At 38.8% G+C, this 22,478-nt stretch overlaps 1 protein-coding gene and 1 long non-coding RNA gene across 2 annotated transcripts in view; one reads left to right on the top strand and one right to left on the bottom strand.

The window, feature by feature from the left end:
* Positions 1 to 10,715: 10,715 nt before the first annotated feature.
* Positions 10,716 to 11,557, bottom strand: LOC144994100 (uncharacterized). The gene is made up of 2 exons (XR_013657506.1): positions 11,166 to 11,557; positions 10,716 to 11,066 (listed from the first exon to the last, which is right to left on the bottom strand). It is a non-coding gene; the product is annotated as an uncharacterized LOC144994100 (long non-coding RNA).
* A 126-nt stretch (positions 11,558 to 11,683) lies between these two features.
* samd10b (sterile alpha motif domain containing 10b) overlaps positions 11,684 to 22,478 on the top strand; it is a 55,555-nt gene continuing 44,760 nt past the window's right edge. Inside the window, exon 1 of the mRNA XM_004070506.4 lies at positions 11,684 to 11,824. Within this exon, the coding sequence (XP_004070554.1) occupies positions 11,812 to 11,824 (13 nt within the window). The 5' untranslated portion in view covers positions 11,684 to 11,811. The remainder of the gene's footprint in view (positions 11,825 to 22,478) is intronic.

Below are 22,478 nucleotides of genomic sequence, written 5' to 3'. Positions count from 1 at the left end.
GGCACATCAACTTTGTGAGCAAGCTTAGAGAAAGTAACAAAATGACCAAAGATCACTCATGAAAAACTGATCAAGGTCAGACTGAAAAGTTATGACTAATTCATTTATATTTTTAGCATGTTCTAAGAATGAGGAGGAAACAGTCACATATACTCACTGGGCACTTTATTAGGTACACCTGTCCAAAAATTTGCTCATTAACGCAAATTTCTAATCAGCCAATCACCTGGCAGCAACTCAATGCATCCAGGCATGGATGCATTGCATAGACATGGTCAAGACGATCTGCTGCAGGTCAAACTGAGCATCAGAATTTGGAAGAAAGGTGATTGAAGTGACTTTTAACGTGGCATGGTTGTTGGTGCCAGATGGACACAACCACGCACAACCATCTGTAGGGTTTGCAGAGAATGATCCAAAAAGACAGGAAGACAGGCCTTGTTGATGCCAGAGGTCAGAGAAGAACGGCCAGACTGGTTCCAGCTGATAGAAAGGCTACAGTAATTCTAAAACCACTGGTTACCACCAAGGTCTGCAAAGGAGCATCTGAGCACACAACACGTCCAACCTTGAAGCAGATGAGCTACAGCAGCAGAAGACCACAATGAGTGACTCTTCCGTCAGCTGGAGAACAGGAAACTGAGACAACAATTTGCACAGGCTCACCAAAACGGGACAATGGAAGATTGGAAAAACATTATCTGGTCGATTTCTGCTTCCACATTAGGATGATAGGGTCAGACTTTTGGCATCAACAAAATGATAGCGTGGATCCATCCTGCCTTGCATCAACGGTTCAGGTTGGTGGTGGTGTCATGGTGTAGGGGATATTTTCTTTGCACATTTTGGACCGCTTAGTACCAATTGAGCATGGTTACAAAGGCAAACCCTACCTGAGTATTGTTGCTGACCATGTCCATCCCTTTATGACCACAGTGTACCATCTTCTGACGGCTCCTTCCAGCAGGATAACGCACCATGTTGTGAAGCTGGAATCCAATGAGTTCACTGGACCAAATGACCTCCACAGTCACCAGATCTCAACCCAACAGAGCACCTTTGGGATGTGGTGGAACGGGAGATTGGCACAGTGGATGTGCAGCCGACAAATCTGCGGCAACTGCGTGATGCTGTCATGTCACTATAGTCCAAACTCTCGGAGGAATGTTTCCATTACCTTGTTGAATCAATGCCACGATGGATTAAGACAGTTCTGAATGCAAACAGGGGTTTGTAGATTGTTCCCCCAAATTATTATTGTGCAACTGCATTCAAAGTGATCCGATCTGTTTTAGTATCAAAAATGTTTTCACACCTCAGTAGAGACCAGTCAACCTCAAGCACAAAGAAGATTGCCAATATCTCCTTATAGGGGTTGTGAATGCTCACTGGGGTAATTATGGCCCTGCCAGAGATCATACTATCATCATTTCCTCTGATTTATTGCCATAAAACATTTGGCAGTGCTCTCTGATCGGAGCTGTTAGCTGGAAACTGACTAAAATTAACAAGCCTTGAAACATTTTGCAGTTTACCTCCTTTATAGACAGTTCAATGTTATGACTGATGCTTAGAAGGCAATACTATGACCTCCATGTTTACTTTGCAGTGAAATGTAGGATTTTGAGCCAATTGAAAAAAAGATAGGTTGTTAAAAACAAAAGGGGCAATGTTGGTTTACTGTTTTATTTAAAATAATACATATATTCTTTTAAAGTTCCCATAATTTGATTTCTCTTTGCCAGCAAAATACAGTCCTTATAAATCCTGTACAAAGACTAAACATCAAAGTGAATGAAAAAAACGGATGTAATTTAAGAGAAGAGACACTAAAAATAATTAAAAAAATTGAACACTTGATAACAGTTTAAATCTCAAAAGTACACATTTCAAACGTGAAGGGAAAATTGAACATTTGAAAAAATACATTGTAAATTTGAAATAAATATATTTTAAACCTGAACAAAAGTATTTAAAATTCAAGACAAGGTAAATCTGACACTTAATTTAAAAAAAAACAACCTAAAATTGTAAAAAAAAAAAAAAAAGTCCAAGAAAAGTAGTGTTTGTAACACCTGCTGTTTTGAATTTTCAACTTGTGTTTTGTTTATTTCTCTCCCTCTTTAATTTCAGTTCTCAATTTACAGATTTACAGATTCACAGAATTCAAAATTCAGTATCACTTTTTTAGTTCATCCTAATATTTTCTGAGGTTGGGGCTTTGAGTCCATTGGCTGCTAGGACATGATTGACATCAGTGGACAGAAGTCAGTTATGCTCCAGAACAGCATCTGTTTTATTCACCCATTTGTGTCATCTCTTCTTTTTTTAATTCAATGTTCAAAATGAAACTATTTTTTAAAAATTCCAATATTTCTTTCAAGTTTACACCGTGTACCATACTTTCAGTATTTGAACAGTGTTTGAACATTTCAATTTTTATTTTTCAAATTTAAAAGATGATTTTGCACTCACTTTAAGCTGACCCTAGTTTGGCCCCATACTAATTTAATTTAGACATTCCAGAAGGAGGAGCTTTACGAAAAAACAACTTTCTTTTATGATTTTTCTAAATTGTTTATGAATCCATAGCCAGCAAACATGTTTATTTTTAGCTCACCACCAGACCGTCTCCTCTTTTATGTACATCAGATTTCTCCATTAGCATCAGTACACAGAAATTTGTAGAGAGATGAAAACATTATGTTCCATTTACTATCAAACTGCTGACTGAAAGCTGCTGACAGCCAGAGAGAAAATGCAAAAGGCCTGACAGGATGACAGGTATTCTGATGTGGAAGGTGCATTGCAAACGATCATGTACAAACACAAAGAAACAGACAATTCACACTGCCTGTAGCATTTTGTGAGCTATATTTAGCTCATTGTTCATGAAAATCCTGTCTGTTGGGAAAAATAGGAACTGGACTTAATCATTTTTCCAAATTATCCAATAATGTTATACTAAATTACAGGCTAATAGCTGAAAGGAGTCTGCATGCACATGAATTAATGATTGATCACCAATGGTTTGTTTTTCTGAAACAACAGGCTTGTCCTTGCAAAAGGACAATATTTAATGTGTTTTATTACCTTTTATCAAAAGCAACCAAATTCATTTGCAACAAAAATAAAAGAATTGACGTTTTTTTAAGCGGATTAAATGAGTATGTCAGGTCTTTGAAAAATTAAAAGGACAAAACTTTTAGCAGCTCCTTCATCCTACTGTTTGCTTCTCTGCCAAACTTGTACAAGTTTCTCTGCATAGCCTCTTGAGACCCAAGCTCTTGTTTGACATGCCTTTTTTTCATGTCGTAGTTACAGATCCCCAGGTTATCAGAGTTAACCACAGTGATAATAAAATCCACAATGTGATGTCCTCGTAGGTGGACGCCAGGTCTCAAGAGGATAGACTGTACTTGTAGTGTCTTCCTGTTGTGAGATGCCAGAAAATGCAGATCCTCCCGACTTCCAGAAAAAAAAAAACAGTCCAGTCAAAATTTATTTGAATCCACCGAAAACTACAATTGCCAGAACCCCGTCCCGTCACATTTGGTAACATTGAAAAGCCCGAAATGTCCCCTGTAGATACCAACAGGAGTTAATTTAGTAGTATGCATCAATTGGGACATGTTTGGGTTTAGAAATGTCCTCTGCAGAGAATAAATTTGCATTGCGGGTATTAGGAGGATATGAAATACAAACCATAAACCATAAAGAACTGTTAATTGTGGAACAAAAATGTAAAACTGAGAAAGAAAACGTCTATTCTGGATGTCTGCTTCACAACTTAGTTCCCTCACATGTTCATATTTTCTACAACAATTTTCAAAGGCTTTCAAATAACAAAAAAAACAGAGGCGTTCTTCTCTCGTATGTTTGAAACTGTGAAATGAGGATTAAAATGTTCATTTGGTGGTTGGATTCTTATTTTGGGCTGTTTGATGATGATGTGGTTAGCACTCTTGTCTCACAGTGAGGGGTCCTGGTTCAAATCCCAACTAGGACCTATCTGAGGGGAATTTGCAATGTTCTTCTATGTTCTTGTGTGGGTTTTCTCCAGGCACTCCAGCTTCCTCCCACACTCCAAAGCATGCTTTATTGGTTAATTGATGACTCTAAATCATCCCCTAGTGTGAATGTAAGTGTGTGCTTGTCCGTCTCTTTGTGGATGGACTGGTGAACCGTCAACCAGCATCCCCATGGCTCTTTAAGGAAATGAGGATTTTGGGAAACTGATGGGTTTCTAATCATGTTACTGTTTTAACCACAGGGAATCTTGACATAGTTTGTAATTTTAGCTCCAAACCTTTGGAGTTAACATTGAAAATGATGTCACCCAGTCTTCAAAGCTTTTTCTGTGATTTTTGATCAAGTTGTGTAATACTGGTCCCACTGAACAAGCTTATCCATAGGAGACGGAAGTCCCACAGGAATGACAGATTCTCTGTTGAAAATTAACTTTAACAATAAAAGTGTGATGTTCAAGTGGCCGAGCAGTTTTCTGTATCGGCTAGAAATTCCTTCCATCACTGACACATGAAGAATAGCTGTGAGACAGAAAAAAAAGGTGGAAAACCAAAAGACCAAACAAAAAATAGGATAAGAAAAGAGATAATGTGCAACCCTTCTTAAAGTTTTTTTTTTTTAATGAATAATGAAATTAAATGTTTTAGCTGTTTTTTTATTTTTGAGTTGGAAGGAAAATATTTGCTCTGCATTTGCATTTCTTTGTATTTGCAGGTAATCCTTTTGGATGGAATAATTACAGTCTGTTCAAATTTATACAAGAGCCTTGCAAATATTGAGGATAATTGAAGAATTGAGTCCATGGGGTGAAAACAAATGTAATATTAATCCATTCTCAGCTGGAATATACTACGCTGTTGATGCTGACATGTCACTAAAGTCCTTTCTCTTCGATTTAGTAGATAAGTGGCCATTTCCAAATTCTGCTCTCTAATGGCATACACATTTTTTATGACATAATTTTGATGGCCAACATGTTCAAATGTGCAGATGTATTAGATTGTTGACTAAAAATGCACTCCCTACCCGTTCTCTGAAACAAAAAGCTGAAGGTTACTCAGACAGAAGACATTCTTGCTGGAATTTTTTAATGATCTGATTTTCCAGAGAGGAGAGGATGTAATGGATCATTGTCAAAATCTCCTGTAAATTTCCCGCTGTTTAAAAAAAACAGTTTATTTCTTAAATTCAAACCAAGGTAATCTGACTCAGAGATGTACTTTCATGGATCTGTTCTTTTGATAACAGCAGTATGTGCTACATAAATATGACATTAAGGAAAAATCAATGCAGTGTTTTAAATAGATGGCGGGCGTACGGACGCAGCGGCTTGCAGCTCTTGGATTGTGGTGTGACTTTTGTGTTTTATGTGTTTCTTGAACACTAAATTACTGACTACTACACATGTGTGCAATTACTGACCTCTGTGCAATAACCGGGTCTCTGTGCAATAACACACAATATTTATAATGCTGCGCTCATGGCAACTCAATTCATTGCATTCTATTTTGTTCATATGTATTTAATATTTAATTGTTTCTGTAGATGTTGTAGATTTTTTGATTAGAGATGTGAGTTACAGTATTTTTATTTTATTTTATCGTCACCACTCCAAGGCTGCTACAATTTCATTGTATCACCATGTACAATGACAATAAAGGATTCTGATTCTAAATTCTTGTTTGGAAAATCTTGAATTGCACTTTCAATATGTTTTTCTCTGACAGTGCAACATTGCTGCATTACTGTAAAGCAAACAAACTCTTTACAATCAGCCTGTTGCTCGTGTCTGTTTAATATTACTGTAATGAACCACTCAAACGTGATGATCTCCAAACATGCTTTGAAGCATGTTGCCACACGTCAGAACCATTTGGTGTTTTTCACCGGGAAGGTCATCTTTTAATGCTGATTTGGAGGAACTGAGTCCCACTTTTAGAGTCTTTTGTACAGCGTAGCCATGAAATCCACTGCATCATAGTTTCAGAGTTCATTCTCCCACTAAAATGGTCCTAACACTTGTCACCCAATGGAGACATTCTCTTAGGATCACAGCCCTCTCCACTCGTCTTAAATACCATAAATACCAACAAACTCTGACACATGTGAAGTAGATGCAAATGTTTTTTCTGTCCCTTTCCTTAGAATATCCAACAAGATGGGATCAACTACCCAAGTGTGGTTTATCAAAGTAAACAGTGGAAAGAAACTAACTTGACTGTTCAATTGCTGTCTTCTGTTTGTGTTTATCGCTTGGGTTTGTTTTAACAAATGTTCCACTTGTAGTTTCCTACAAACATTGAGACCGCTAAGAATAAGGTGCAAAATGACAGAGTGGATTGAACTTTTCCTTCTTTTCTTTTCCTTTGAGATAAAAACATGGCAAATGTACCCCTTGTTTTTCATTGATAACTGTCACATCAGTGTAAAGCCATTCCTGGCAGCTGTTGTGATTGAAAGCATTACTTTTGTGTCATGCAACAAGATAGATAGATAGATAGATAGATAGATAGATAGATAGATAGATAGATAGATAGATAGATAGATAGATAGATAGATAGATAGATAGATAGATAGATAGATAGATAGATAGATAGATAGATAGATAGATAGATAGATAGATAGATAGATAGATAGATAGATAGATAGATAGATAGATAGATAGATAGATAGATAGATAGATAGATAGATAGATAGATAGATAGATAGATAGATAGATAGATAGATAGATAGATGCTAACTTTTGGATGCTGTCTCTGCACTCTGGTCATTTGCATAAGAGTGAGGTCACTAACAAAAAGTGAGTGGAATGTCAATTGCGTCCCTTTCATTTGCCTCCCTCTATGCACGTATGTTCATACATATTCATGCTACAAAAGGTGCAAGGCAGTAAAGAGCGAGATGATGATCAGGGAGTGGTAAAAGGGAATATATCTCTCAAATGGATTTTGTCATCTCCTGCTCCACATCCTGAATGAATCCAGACAGGGTATGCTGCTTTTTCACAGGAGGCCTGGCTACAATATGCACATAGAATTACCAAAGGCTCCCCCAGGTCTGTCATTAGTAAAACAGCTCAGGGACACAACTTATCTCTTTAAAGTGGGTTCTTTCTATCATCTGCACTCATCTCAGTGGAGTAAATAGCTTCCTATGGGAATTCATTAGGTTGCTTTCCCTTCCACCTGAAGGAGCATTCCCTTTCAGATCAGATTAAGAACAGGCAGAAGACTACCGGTACTTTCATGTTTTATTGAAATCCAACCTCTTTAAATCCTTTCTGAATATTTTGATGCATCAAAGCCTTATCCAGTCTTTCTTCAACTACTCCTTTCTTTTACTTTGTTTTCTTCTGTTCACAAACATTTTTTCTCAGTGCCAACTTAAGGACAGCCATTCACTGAGATACAAACACTGGCAGAGCTGAATCAAAGGCCAGCATCAGTTTGAAGGAAGCTCTCTCATTTACACATTCTTTTAAAAAAAAAGGCTTCTCATGGTATTCTAGCAGTTCATCCAGCAGAAATACACTGTTTTCAGTGGTTTGAGTGTTTTTTAAGGGATAAAAATAATAGATCAGACATTTTAAAGCCTAAGAGAGGACAAGCCACTTGCACAAGGTGTTACATCACTGTCATTAAAACTTTAATACTATAAATGAAGTTTCATGATAAAAAGTTACACTGCAGGGAGATCAAAATTGAGGACATCTCTTCACAGATTCTTTTTAATCAAACACATTTAAATGGTATTAGGTAAATGGCGCATACTTGCATAACGCCTTTCTACCTCTTTCGAAGGCCCAAAGCCCTTTACAGTCACAAAACCGTACACCCATTCACACACACACACACTGGTGGCGGCCTCGCTGACAAACACTGGCGCCAACCTTCCACCAGAGGCAAGGTGGGGTTCAGTGTCTTGCCCAAGGACAATTCGAAACATGGGCAGTCAAGGCGGGAATCAAACCCGCAATCTTGGGATCGAAGGTCGAGCACCCTACCACTGCTGCTTCATTTGTTTGTTGCTGCCGCAGATTCATCAGCTTTTTTTAATGCATCAGTTCTGCGACCTAAAACTTTGCATGCCTGCGCTTGGAGAGACTTTCCCCTTTAACTCAGTTGGTTCCAATGTATTCATTATTCACCATACTGACCACCCCAGCTATGAATTAAATATTCTGGTATTCACTGCTCGTTTTTTTTTACAGCAAAACGTCTTTACAGGCACTCAGACCCTGCTTCTAATTTAAGCTCTGTCTGTGAATGAGTGCATGTCAGTCTCCATGTGTTTAAACGTAATAGATTATGCAAGTGAAGCTTTTATGATTTCTTTTTTTTTACCTAATCAGCCAGCACTTTTGCAAAGCCCCATTAGACCAGTTAGTTCTGTGTTACTAACATTCTTTATCCTTTGATGATCCACTTCCTTGGCTTAGGGGAGGACACACATGGTTACAGTACACAAAATCTGCAGGGGACGCGTCTGTGCTCCACAAAAAAGCACTGATGCACAGCAGTCTGCTCCAAAGTGAGTGGCAGCAGAATAAATTAGATGTGCGTGTTGTTGAGAAAGACACATTCAGAACTGACTAGCTTATTGTCTGCTTTGATGTGAGGTGTCTCTTTTATTGTGAAAAAACAGCTCCTAAAGTTGAATTTGAACAGAAGATGACTTTTGTTTTTAAAACTTATCTGCCTCTTTGTTTTTTTGTGTGTGTGTTTTTTGTTTTTACCAAGAGACTAAATTCATGAAGTGAAAAAACACAGGGTTTGAAGAAATCCAGACATCAATTTTGTGGTTTGCGCAAAAATAAACAGTTGCTTTGTGTCTTTTTGTGTCCCATAGATGTAAACTTGCCGGCTGACAAAGACAAAAAGATTTTCATCTCAGGGATTTGTCGCTCCTTATTAACCAGCGTAGTTGCTCTACCATACAAGCACATTGGTTTTAAATGACAACGTACAGCATGTTTGGTAGTGTTCACCAAATCAGGAGTCCTCTTGCTGCACATGGGCACTCAGGATTTCCTCACATGGAGCTGTGCTTGTCTCCTCAAGCTGCACCCGTGATGTTTTGAGGTCGGCCATTTAAATGATATCTGTGGCTCCGTGTCAATATCTAATAAGTCATTTTAGAGCTGGCAATAGCCAATGTCCATATCACACTGACAACAATAGTGTATCTCTAAATTTGTTCTACAGAATTCCCATAGAATTAACATTTTATATTAAAACTGTTTGCCCTTGTGGCAGTTTTCTTCAAATACAAAATGTTTTTATTTAAAGGATGTTGGTTTTACTATATAGTATGTAGTAATGGTGGGATGTTAATGTCCCACCCAGGTGTTTTGATCATATTTTCAAAGCAACCCCGCCCCCACTTCCCCTCATCCGTAAAGGAGCTCTCTGTCTACACGCTCTCCTGCTAGCTTACAGCCCCTCACTCCCCCAACCTAACATTAGCAGTGCAACAAAAATAGTGAACAATAAAGTTTGGAGCCAGATGTCAGCTCAGATGAGGAAAATGAAGCCGGCTTGGATCTTGTCGTCAACAAGTGGATGCAGAGAATGGAGCAGACCAGGGAGCAATCCCTTTGTAACTGTGACATCACAACTACAATCTTTTTCAAACTACATTTTTTTGTCTGCTCCAAATATATAATGATTTCAATAAATAAATAAACATTTTTGCTTAATTTTCTTTTTGTCCTCCATCATGAGTAAAAAAAAGGCCACAAGAACTTTAAATCTTTCTGTTTTTTACACTATGAACAACCTATTAAAACGCATGTTTGTCAAGTAGGGTGCAAGTTACATTACTTCAAACTTTTGTTTAACATTTGCATTAAGTTATTTAGCAGAATGTTTTATACAAAGCAACTTACAAATGAGGTGCACAACAAGCCCAGACTTAGTCAGTCACTAAATTTAGCACAGACAGGAAGAAAATGTACCAGCTGCAACAAACATCAGGTTTTCTAAATTCTCTAATTAGGCACCTGAGCCTAAATAAATAGTCATTGCTTTTAAAGTAGTTTAAAATATGTATCCTGACTCTGATGTTATGAGGTCAAAGATGTTGGTTAAATCATTCCTTTTATTGGTCTATAACCTTACGACGGAGTTTTAGGGCCACGGTGAGGAAAAAAAATTCTGGCCAACGTGGCGAGATTAAAGTCGTCATGTCGACTTTAATCTCGTCATGACGAGAAAAAACTCGACACAAAGTTTCGAGAAAAAACTCGTCTTGTCGAGATAAAAGTCGAAATAAAGTTTCGAGATTAAAGTCGCAATGTTGCGCGAGAGAAGTGAAGCTGAGTCTTTCAGGAGTATTCAGTGTTATGGCTAATGTTAGTGAGCTAGTGGCTTTGTATTTAAGAGTTTACGACAGAGTTTTATGGCCACAAAAAAAATAAATTTTATTAGGAGATAAAAACTCGTAAATTTACGGGGAAAAATTCATAGATTAACAAGGAGAAAACCCCGAAGTTGTCCGTTTATCGGAGCCTAGCTTGAAGATGAAAGATGTGGAGCCTTTTGTGAAGCTTTATTTCCGGATTATAGGTTTAAAATAAAGAGATTCTGAGTCTTTTGGCGACTCAAAATCAGATTAGTTTCCGTGTAGCAGTCTTTCCGGAGTTCGGTGCGGAGTTTCATCTGTAAAATAAGGAGCTCAGAGACACGTTTGGGTGCAGAGGATCGCTGCAGCCTTTATTCTCCTTTTCATTCACATAACCTGAAGTTCATCTGTCACATTACGTCATGAACCTGTCATCCTAACACCAATGCGGAAGTAAACAGTGTTACATACGCCCCCTCCTGCAGATGAAGCGACCCGTTTGATCATTAAAAAACAAAGATGAATGAAAATAGTCTGTTACATTAGCATTACAACGTTGAAAAAGGCAAAAAGTGCTTCTCCTCCTCAGACGGAAGCATCACACAAACGTAGAGATCTGGTCTTTGGTGGAGGAAGAAAGGATTCAAGTGGACAGCTGCAGGGACACCCGATGGCTTCATCGGGCTGCAGAGATCCTGCAAACCAACCATCAATAAATAAAACTTTAATAACTTGTAAATCAATCAAATGAGCCTCCAGACATTTGGAACGTTATCAATAAACATTCAGCTCACCTGTTAAAGTTTAGGTGGTCAGCTCTGCTGCTGCACGGCGTTCACCTGCTGCTCTGCATGATGCTCACTTCCACAATAACCTCGTAAATTCACGAGTTTTTTTGCGACTTTAATCTCGAAACTTTATTTCGACTTTTATCTCGACAAGACGAGTTTTTTCTCGAAACTTTGTGTCGAGTTTTTTCTCGTCATGACGAGATTAAAGTCGACATGACGACTTTAATCTCGCCACGTTGGCCAGAATTTTTTTTCCTCACCGTGGCCCTAAAACTCCGTCGTAATAACCTAGTTGTTGTCTGATTATGGAGCTCTGTAGAGAATATCTGTTGTGAAATTGTCGTCAGAGACACAGAGCGCTCAATCTGGCCTTTTGTCTCCTCGCGGTCAGGTAGAGAAGGGGGCGGAGCTACAGAAGGAGCCGCTTGATATCGGACCGCTCCAGACGTCCCGCACAACCGGGAGGAGGACTGAGCTGCGGGTCTACGCCACGCCGCCCTCGTGCTCCGTCCTCGCGCGTCCGATTGGGGTTTAAGCCAGAAGCGGCTTTCTGTGGTCCAGTCTGCGCCCGGTCCGTCTGACAGGAGAATGAGAGAGTCCTGCTGACACACAGACAGACACCACGGAGAGACACACACCGAGACCGAGTATGGCTGTGGACGGTAGGAGCGGACACACTTACAGCTTTACAAACTGAACACACAGCGGAAAGGGTCCTGCCACAAACGATTGTTTAAATTAATAATTGTTTTATTATTATATTTAAAAATTGCGTCATAAATATTCCATGACAGTCACGCGATCTTATTCCTATTTTAAACTGAAAAATTAAGAAATGTTTACTCTCCTTGCACTTTTAAGTCTGTTTTAATGTGATGGATCACCAGCATGCTGGGTTTACAGTTTCTCTATGTGAATCGATTTTTTGTGTGTTTTAATACTTTCCAGTAACTCCTGAATAAAACAAATAGCATGATGATGGAGGACAAATTTATTAAGACAATTAAGCTTCAAATGGCATTTCTGGGTATTTCTTTATTCAAATGATGGTGAATCAAAAGCAGATGTAAAAAAAAAATCATTGGAAAAAGAGCTTGTAGCTGTGATGTTACTACGGCAAGCCACAAGCTTCCTGTATGCTCTGCTCCATTCTGATGCATCCACTACTAGCCATACCCACCCACAACCCCCATGACCGAAGAATGTATGTTGCATCCTTACTCATCAAAACCCCTTCTGAAACATTTCTAATGCTTTGTAAAACATTTATTAAATAATATTGGAGTATTGCCCAACATGAAGATTTTTTTAATACTCAGAGGAATTGACTGTACCGTAGCATACTTTACAATGCACATTAGTAGAGCCACTCTGTCTCCCTGAGCTTTAAAACCAGGAGGCTGTGCTTCCTCCTTCATCATTTAAGTGTGAGGGGTCCTGCAGCAGGATTTGAGCGGCGGGCACGGTGCGTCAGTCCAGCAGCAGCATGTTTTGAGCGTCGCTTCTTCTAGAACAGGCTGGTTTCATCCATCATTCATTCATCCGGAGGAAAATTCATAATTATTCTCCGCAATTATCTTCTTTCGCATATCAGGGTATTTTATGGCTGCTTCTCGTAAGATGATGCCAATTCTCCATGCAGGGGCACAAACTTTGGTTGGTAGCGATTCAGGAACTCAGGTGAGGAAGCCAACAGGCCAGCGTGCTCTTCATCTCCGCTCCCCTCCTCAGAAATTCAAGCAGCACCTTCCTCAGACTCTAAATCTCATACAAACATCTTGAGTTGTCTGAGCTTTTGTGATGAGTCACGTAACTGGAAAAAAATCAGCAAATATTGAAATGCGAATATGCGGAGGAACACTGTACATCTACATTTTCCTCGTCTGAGCTGACATCTGAATGAAAACTGGACAGCACCAGTGTTGCTCACCATTTTTTTGCACCGGTAATGTTAGGTTGGGGTTGTGAGGGGCTGTAAGCTAACGGGAGAGTGTTTAAACAGATGGATGTCAGGAAGTAAGGCCAGGCTTACTCCGCTATTTTCCACTAAACTATAGTCTAACAGCATGTTTTTTAAATATGGGCTAAAATCTGCATTATCATAATTAAAAGACCACTGAGGACGCTTTAAAATAGATCAAAAGATGATCGGAGTGGGACTTTAAGTGCTTACAGATTAGTTACAGCAGTTTAACAGAGGTGAGTGGAGTATAAAAACACAACATCTTCTGCTTGGTGTATGATTATAGTTGGTCTGTTAGTGATGTGAAGTTTTCTTAATGGATCTCAAAGTTTTCCTCACCTCTTCCCTTAAAGGGACAAAACCAATTAGGTACAAATACAGTGTGCATTTAATGCTCTGGTGCGTTTTGTATTGATTGCATCATTGCAGTTGTTCTCTGCCCCTTTATCTTTCCTGTGCATGGCTGGTTGGTTTTTGCTTCAGGCTAACTAACTTAAGTGGAGCCTAATCAGATCGTCTCTTTGCTCAAGGGCACAAATTTGGGGTGGAGCCTCACTCTTGTGCCACATGCATTTTACATCTGCCTTCTGTCCATTGGAACATGTAGGTTCTTCGTTAGCGCGGGTGCAAATATATATATGGGTATAGTGACACATTGGACTATCCATAATTAATCCATAGTTTACTGAAGCTGCATTGATTTGCTGAGAGCCCGGGAGGTTGATGCCCTGCTGGCAGGGTCTTGTACCACTTAAACTTTAATGGGTTTTCTTCCAAATACATAAAGCTGCAGGTCGATGCACACAAGGCTTAATCTATATGATCTGTATTACTAACCCCAGACCTTAAAGTTTGCCCAAACTCATCTTCATTCTTCAGATTGTAGGACATATTTCTTTAAACAAAATGTTGTGCTTTTTCAAGTGGCCCCTGGTTACAAATTCATATTTTGTGTGTGTGTGTGTGTGTGCGCGTGCCTGCGTGCGAGTGTGCGCGTGTTCAATTATTTTTTCCAATTTTGTTTTTGGGGGGTATCCAGAAAGTTTAGTATCCAAAGGAGTTTTTGTCTGGATGTTTCAGAGAAAATTTTCTCTGCAAAATCAAAACTCTAAACACATCTGTTTAAAATTGCCTACTCGTCACACTTAGATGACAGTCGTTACCAGATGTTTATGACATGAGTAGACAGCAGCTTTCCTTATTGTTTTAGTTCTATTTTGAAATTTGTGTTTGTTTATTTCAATCTTCTACCATGTACAATGTGCTCTAAATTATTAATATTATTAACTTGGTCATATTTTATTGAATTAGCCAGGAAATTGACTTTGCCTCAAAGAAGTCATGGCGGTTTCACATAAATCTTAAAATTACTGTGCCTGGTGATCAAAGTATCAAAGTACAAATGTGAATTGTTGTCTTCTTTCTTTTTTTAAAACATACACCATATTTAAAGATACTGTCTGCTGCTGTTGCTCCTTATTTTTCTCCCATGTTGACCAACCAGAGATAATACAAGCTTTCAAAAGACACAGTGATGTTGGGAAATCAGCTGACTAACACACTAACAGCCCTGCTGCTTGAAGCACTGGGTTTTGCTGGTCCACCTTCAATTTTATTCACACACACACACACACACACACACACACACAAACACACTACTTCAACAACTGAGACAGCTCGACAACTTTGAACTAACCTTTCGTTTTTTCCTGCCTCACTTACAGCGGTTAAACAAAATGCTCAACATTATGTTTTATTGTTATTTCCCAGATACAAAAGGCTGTCAAACCATTTGTTTTCGCATAGTCTTAAAGTTTCTTGCGGCAAAACATTTTTATTCATTTGTTTTATTTTAAGACATCTCAGCAAACACAAAAAAAAACAACTAATGGTTAAAACGATGTCCATTGCACTGCATTTACTTTTAAAGAACTCATCCAGCAGATGTTTTAAAATATCTAAATGTTTACCCAATTTTAACCTATGAGTTACAGTGCACATCACTGCTTGGCCAAAGAATTATGGCAGCCAGACAAAAACAAATAAATGTAGTGGGCCTGAATGTGATGAGGTGTTTTCTCTATTCCCCCATAATAAGCTGCTGGTTTTGCAGAATAAAAGTCAAGCCTTTCAATAACTTTTTTCTCTTTTTCATGCAAATTCATGGTAGTTTAAATAAAAATAATGCAGAAAAAGAGTCCTATTTAATTAGAAAAAGCCTTGTTTTAGCTTGTTTTTGTCAACAATAATGACAGTGCAGACTTTAAACTTTGTCGTCAGTTCCTGATCAAACAGTAAAGCAAACCGTTTAAGCAAACACACCTATAAATGAAAAAACCCTGTTTGTTAGTGGTATATTCCAAAAAATATATATATATTTTTGCAGTTGAACTGCATTTTTCAATGTTAACAAGCACGGTCTTAAAGAACATCCTACTTTTTTGAAGGAGTTATGTTAGCTTTTGTTTTTCCTAATTTCAAGTAAAAGACAGTGAATGACTGCCAAGATTGGAAGCCCAAAGTGTGTTTGAAAATGTCAAACTTCTAACATCAAGATGCTGGAAGCACAATAGCACAAATTTATGAATTGTACTTTTTATGAATTAATAATTAATATCTATAAAAGTGCCAATTTGTGATTAGGTTGCAATGGATTCAGTGAGAAAAACATCATCTTTAGGTCTGAAAACGTTTCATTTCAAAGAACTAGTCTATGTTCAAAAGCCTGTGAAGGGCATTTACATTTTAATTTTGGCTGCATGCTGCACAGTGACACACTACACAATTACATTTACACCCATGTTTGGCAATCTCAATTGCATGAATTTCATTAGACGTTTCCTGCGGTAGCTTAGTACACCTGTCACTTGTTAGGGCTGTCACTAACCATTATTTCAGTAGTTGAGTAGTCAATAATTATTCTTTACGGAAGGTGATGGACAACTTTTTTTTACAAAAGATGATAGTGCTTGTACTCAATCCGTGGAGGTTTGCATTTTGTATGGTACTGGTAATGCTCCGGCATGTGGTGCATTAAAAAAATTTGAAATTTTTCATGTATGAATTTCAATTTCACCTTATAAAAGATAAAAAGTTTAAGGTTCCAGGTAAGCTGTATGCTAGCACAAAAAAAAAGACATAATTGGCTTGCAAGCTATAGGGTTTCTGATCCCTTCACTAAATCATTGTCTCAACTTCATATAAAAATAGTAAGCAGAAAACATTTTTATGAACATGGGTTTTACTTTATTGCAATTAGTGAACAGTAAAATATTCTACAATAATTTTTCCTCCATTAGTTTACAAAAGTGACTTAGGTGGTTGCCAGGTTGCAGCACCCCAATCATGTCTTTAAGTCCGTCCTCTTCAACCATTGAAAGAGGTCTCATACCTTTTAGAAACACGTTAAGGATGCTCTGTGTAAGTGTTGCAGCCATCTCTGGTGTGGCTGGCTCCTCCCCAGTCTACAGCCGATGGCGTCCGGAACTCCTGTGATCGTGCGTCGCTATGCAAGTTTTTTAAGCAAGTAAACACACAAAAGAAGAAGAATCTTTTCCTTGTCGCTACCTGCATGTCAGGTGTGAATGCAGCATGAAATGTAAGTTTGTATTTGTCTTGTTCTTCTATGGTTAAGGAAGGGATGTACCATCTTTCAAAATTTCCTGTTGTGCTTTGCAATCTCAATGACTTTGTGGGCTGGTGGCCACAAACAACACGTGGCACAGTTTCAGCATCTGTGTGTATTAGACTTGGTCAATGATGGCAGTCAAGTATGTGTTTGCTACAGTCCAGTCAGACTGAACAGCATAAACAAAGGTTTGGGGCAGGGTGGCTTTCCATACATGTACATGTATGTACACACTAGAGGTATTAATATGCAGAGTAGCTTTGCTGTGTGATTGCAGTTTCTGCGTGCCATATGCTACATGAAAACGTATGTGCTTTGGTCCATGCATGTGTTTTCATTTAAGTATGTGAAGAGTCACATGAAACAGGAAGGGTGCTGTTTTGCAGTGGGGGGGGGGGGGCATATAGGGTAGGAGGAGGAGCATGAGAGGGGAAATATTTACCGAAGACGACATCCATTTGTTGCATTTGGCGTTGGGAGCCAAATGTATTTTGGTTGCTGCGTGGGAACAGGCCTTTTTACCCCCACAGCTGCAGCTGCACGGTGGGGTTATACGGCAGGTTTTATGTGTTTGCATGTCTGGCCTGCAAGCTGCTAACCTCATACCCTCCTCTCCATTATCATTCCCTGCCTCCTCACAGCAGGGGGTTGTGTCAGTAAAATGCAAAGTGGCTCTTAAAATGCCAAACATCGTCAACTCGCGGATCCACTTTTGCCCTCCAGCTGCACCTGCCCTGAGCCTCTGAGTTTAAGCAAAGGGACCAGCGATAAAGACAAAGTGGAAATGGAGACAGAAAGGAGGAAAAGACATCACCTGTTCCGTCCATTTAGCTTAATAAAAACACCTTTCAGGGTCTTAGTAAAATGAAATGACTTCAACATGTTAGAAATAACCCATGTGAGCATCATGTGGAATCAACTTTTGTGAGATACTATACACCATTCAAAGTGGTTAACATTTTCCCCATGTTGAGTAGAAAAAACACAATGGTGGTGGTAGCTTGGAGTACCTACTGTAAAAGCAATATAAAAAAACAGTTTTAGTCAAACATGGTATAAAGTTTTCACAATCTAATACCTGTGTCAGAAGTATTTTTAATCCTGGCAGTTTATTGAAATGTTGTGTCTTCCATTTGTCCAGCTTCTCCAGCACTGCAAATATGTTTGCCTCTGCTGAGATCCAAGGATTTGAAGGGCTTTTATTTAAGCCTTTAACATCAGAGATGTCACTGGCGACACCAAACTGGCAACACGCTCCTTGACACACCGTAACTCTTCAACCGTTTACGCGATCAAGGCAAACCAACTGATTCTGATAAGGCTTTTCATATTTTCATTGCCACAGAATCAGTTGATCTACATAGATTGCATAATCAATTCACTACTGTACTGTGTCACATATCGGTTCAAGGCTGTTTTTTTCCGCTTCAGAATCAGCTGGAATGACTTTAAGTGCGTAAATGGTTGAAAAGTTCTGGTAGTTGAAATTACGTCAAGACTGGAGCTAAGGCTCAGGTGCTAAAGTGTTCAAATATTGGTTGAGTGCCAGCCATGTTCCATGTTGGTAAGTGTCACAGCCTAAGCCAAAATTTGTCTGTAGATCGTAAACCTGGGTTCAAATTCCCCTAACTGGCTTCAGTACAAATACTCCCTCGTCAGCGCAGAGACATGTGTGTGTGTGACACACAGGACACAGAGGGACACCACCTTGGATGTCTCTGTAAAACAATGGCTAAAGATTGATGGCTTTGTAACAGAAGACAAGGTTACTTTAAAGTCTAGCAGCAGATGAGTGAGGTGGATTTTTGATTATGTCCTCAGTTGTCACAGTCCAGCTGTGGGACTCAGTATTTGCCCACAGAAGATGCCCCTCAGAATGACCCTTTTATGCTGGCAAGTGACGAAGCTTAACCTTTTTAATCCAGTGCTGGGTCTGACTTTTTTCCCACTGTCTCTTCTCAGTCTCCCTTTTTTAGAATTAGAATGCACACAGGCTCATATCCAATCTATTTTTTTAATTAGCCTCCTACACATGGACAGAGGATGAGAAAGAGAATCTGAAAGGGTGGAGTGATGGGGAAAGTGATATATAATGTTATGATACTCTGCTCCAGTTGGTTCTAGTTGTATTTAATATTTTCAACTCGTGCATGAAATAGTTGTTGCTGTCTTTTGCTATTAAACTGTATGAGCCTTGGCTATTCTGACCATTTAGTTAAGAATTTAGGAATTTACCTGTCACACATTGAGTGCTGTCATTGCTTTAAATCGTCCCACTTTGTCCTGAGAAAATTAGATGTACCATGGAGGAAGATAAGCTATTATCAGTGGCTTCTGCCTCATCCTTGACCAGATGTCTTTCAGCCTGCAGTTTCAAGAAGACTCTTATGTCTACCTCTCCCCCCACTTGCTATCTGTCCCATTAGAATCTGCTAAACAAACAGCCTAATTAAGTGTGGCCTTGTGTGATAGGCTAAGCTCAGAGCTTTTCACTCTTTGTTAATAGGTTGCTCAGCTCCTCCTGCTGAGTGCTGGGGTCAGGGAGCCATGTGGTGCAGACTGTCCATTAAAACCAATTGGCTGATGACTCCAGCTAAAAAACTAACCAGGCATACTTCCTTGCACAGTCAGTAAGTAGAACAAATCATGCTCATGCACTCAAAAAGCAATTGCCTGAAAGCATGATCTGAGGCGTTTCATCTTCTGGATGAGAGATATTGTTGTGGTTGTACGGACATAAATGCATGCATGTGTGTTTGTGCAACTATAAAATACACACGTTTTAGGCTCATTTTACCTATCTAACTAAACCCTTCCAAAAGTAGAAACCATTATTACTCTCTAAAAATAAATATATCTTTATATTTTTCTGCTTTTCTCGTTTCAGTCTGCTCACCTTGAGCGAAGTAGATGCTTTTTTTCATGTTCACTATTTTTATAAATAGGGTTTCTCGCTCTTTTTCGTGTGTATAAACACAAAGTGACTGTACGCTGCTCTGAGTTCTTGGCCCTCAATTTAACATGTCAAGAGGCAGCCAAGTGTCAGCGTGTCAGCAGTACAGCTGGGATGTTGAGGAATAAATGCAGCTAATTGCTCCATGGCTGCTTGCTTTGCAAAAAAGTGGAATACTGTTTAATATTTAAATGAATAAGCCATCTTGACAACTTTAACATGTTTTTGTCTTTTATTAGGTGCTTTTACCACAGCTGTGCATGGCCTTTCTGTTTATTTTTACTCTTGCAAATATAAAGCCTGCATATAACTAGTAGTTTTACTAGTAATTTTCAAATAAGAAAGAGAAAATATCTTTGCAACTGAGATTTCTTTAATCAGAATAAATGATTACGTTAATGGCTGTTTATTGCATTTATAGTTTCTAGTAGAAATACTGAACTAAAACTGTGCATTTTTACTTGTTCTAAATATTTTTGTGATGCGGCAGTTTTAAAAGGAAGCAAAAAAATATTACCTGAATAAAAGTCCAACGGGACAGCCATGTCTCTGAGTATCAAGGCCCATGTCTATGTGCAAACAGAAATATATTTTATGGGGACATTTCTTATAATCTCAAAAAGGGTTAATTACACAGAAGAACGCTTGCATTTCTCTTTTGATTGCGGAGATGACAGCTCCACCTAAAAAGCAGAAAGCAGATAATAGTGATCATGGGACAGGGACTGCTTTGGTCAGAGGATTCAAGGTTGGATCTACCAGAAAGGATACTTAGAGGCAGCTGCAAAGAAGAGGTTCATGCATGTAGTGAAGGAGAACATGATGTGAGCCAGGAGAATGCAGTGGATAGAGATTAATGGAGATGGTTCATTCACTGCACCAAAAGGGAGCAACCAAAGGCAAAGAAGAAAAAGACTGCTCCATCTCTAAGCCACACCCACCCAGAACGCACCATCTGCAAAGGCTTACTGGTTTATTGGTTTCAGAATCCCCCTCTAATGCCTTCAGACTCCTCTTTGATAACATCAGTTTTATTGTTTGAATTTTTGTTTTTGCAAAACATGTCATAAGTACTTGTCCATTTTTCTGCACAGTAACACTCATTTAAAAAGTTGACACTGTTTTGACCTGATTTGGTTGGGTTGATTAAGAGATGTGGCTGATCAGGGGGTGAGGGTAGATTGTGTGATGGGAGAATGACATAAAGGCAAATGGATATGTGGCTACTTACAGGTTACAGGGTCTCAAAAGATGGACTAGAAGAAAAAAAAGAGATTTGTGTAAGTTAATACAGGCATTGATCATTGACTGTAGATGAGAACTGGACAGAGAGAGTGTATTTAAATCAATTTGTTTTTTTTGCGATGCGCTTGTTACCATGCTGGAGCCAGTGAATGGTCAAGTATGTCAGATATCTGTAAAACATTTGTTGTGAGGCCAGTGGGCCACCCCTTACTTTTATTGAGACATCGGATTTTACAGTTTATAAGTTGAATAACTTGCACAACAAGAAAAAACATGAAAAACAATCTTGATTAGCAAAAACATGTTAAAAATAGTTATACCGTGGTCCAGGTGAATACTTGATTCTGATTGGCTGCTAGGTGTGGATTAAAAACTGATAATCCACAGTTTCTCTCTGAACTGATGCTTCATTTTACCTATCATGACGATCAGCATTTATATCACTTTTCTTTGCCGCTGCAGTCGAGGTGGGTGCTGGCTAAGCGGCGCCAGTACCGTGACAACGCGCCGCACCATGTATCAAATACTCTTCTTTTTGTGAAAAAGCTATCTAAACCAAAAGAATAACAAGAAAAAAGTACTAAAAATGTATTGATCTAGTGGGCATTTCCTGTTTGGAACGCAAGGGGGGAGGGGTCACTCAGTCCAGTTCTTTTTTATAGTCAAATGTTGTGATTCTTTGCAAGTGAGGAATATTGTGGGACTTAAAAGCTAACAGACATCACATTTTTTTAAATCCTTTTTTCCTCATCTTTCCTTTTTTTCTTCGGTCATGTTTCCACACCTTTATCAGATTTTTGTTCAGAAAAGGCTTTTGTATGAAACCTGAAAATGGCAGACGATAAAGTGAAACCAACACCAAACTATTGTCTTGGGTGGCAAGTGAGGTCACAGAGCTGTCAATCAGAGTTAGTAGGGTAGGCTTTAAGCCGTTATCCTTGTGTTTCTGTCTCGCTCTACGTATCAGGTCAGTGGTGCACTCCAGATTTAAGGGTCCTGGTAGGAACAACGCGCGTTCATCAATACCCATATCTGTAGCTGCATGTCATTTATACTTACACACACTGTTCTTCAATGGGCTGAGTCTCCAACTGTGGCACAAAACGAGATTTTCAGATGGGAATAAAAACTGACACAAATCATGTTTTGACGGTTTCAAAAGAACTTTTTGTCTTCAAAAGATTGAATAGATTTTCAAATTGCAAGAAGCAAGAGAGTTCTTTTTACAAATGATACAGAGGCCTCTTTATTGGATCGGAACAGAAAAACACAGCTAATGTTTCCTCAGACAGGAAGCGTGATACGTCACTGTTGGACTAGACTCTTTAGAAATCAAAGTACTTGGAGGACAAAGCTCGTGTTCTGTTTCATGCCAAGTGAAATTAGTCCATAATTAGCCAGTGCATTAAGACAGTTCTATTTGCAATCACTTAAAAAGGGAGGAAAATCTATTGGTGACTTGGTGAATATTTCCACATTAAAAGCATGACAATTACAATGAACTATTATTTATGAGATGCAGTGTGA

The sequence above is a fragment of the Oryzias latipes genome, chromosome 7 (assembly GCF_053564925.1).
Source record: "Oryzias latipes strain Hd-rR chromosome 7, Olatipes_Hd-rR_3.1".
NCBI classification, from domain to species: domain Eukaryota; kingdom Metazoa; phylum Chordata; class Actinopteri; order Beloniformes; family Adrianichthyidae; genus Oryzias; species Oryzias latipes.
This window is presented reverse-complemented; position numbering and strand designations above follow the sequence as displayed.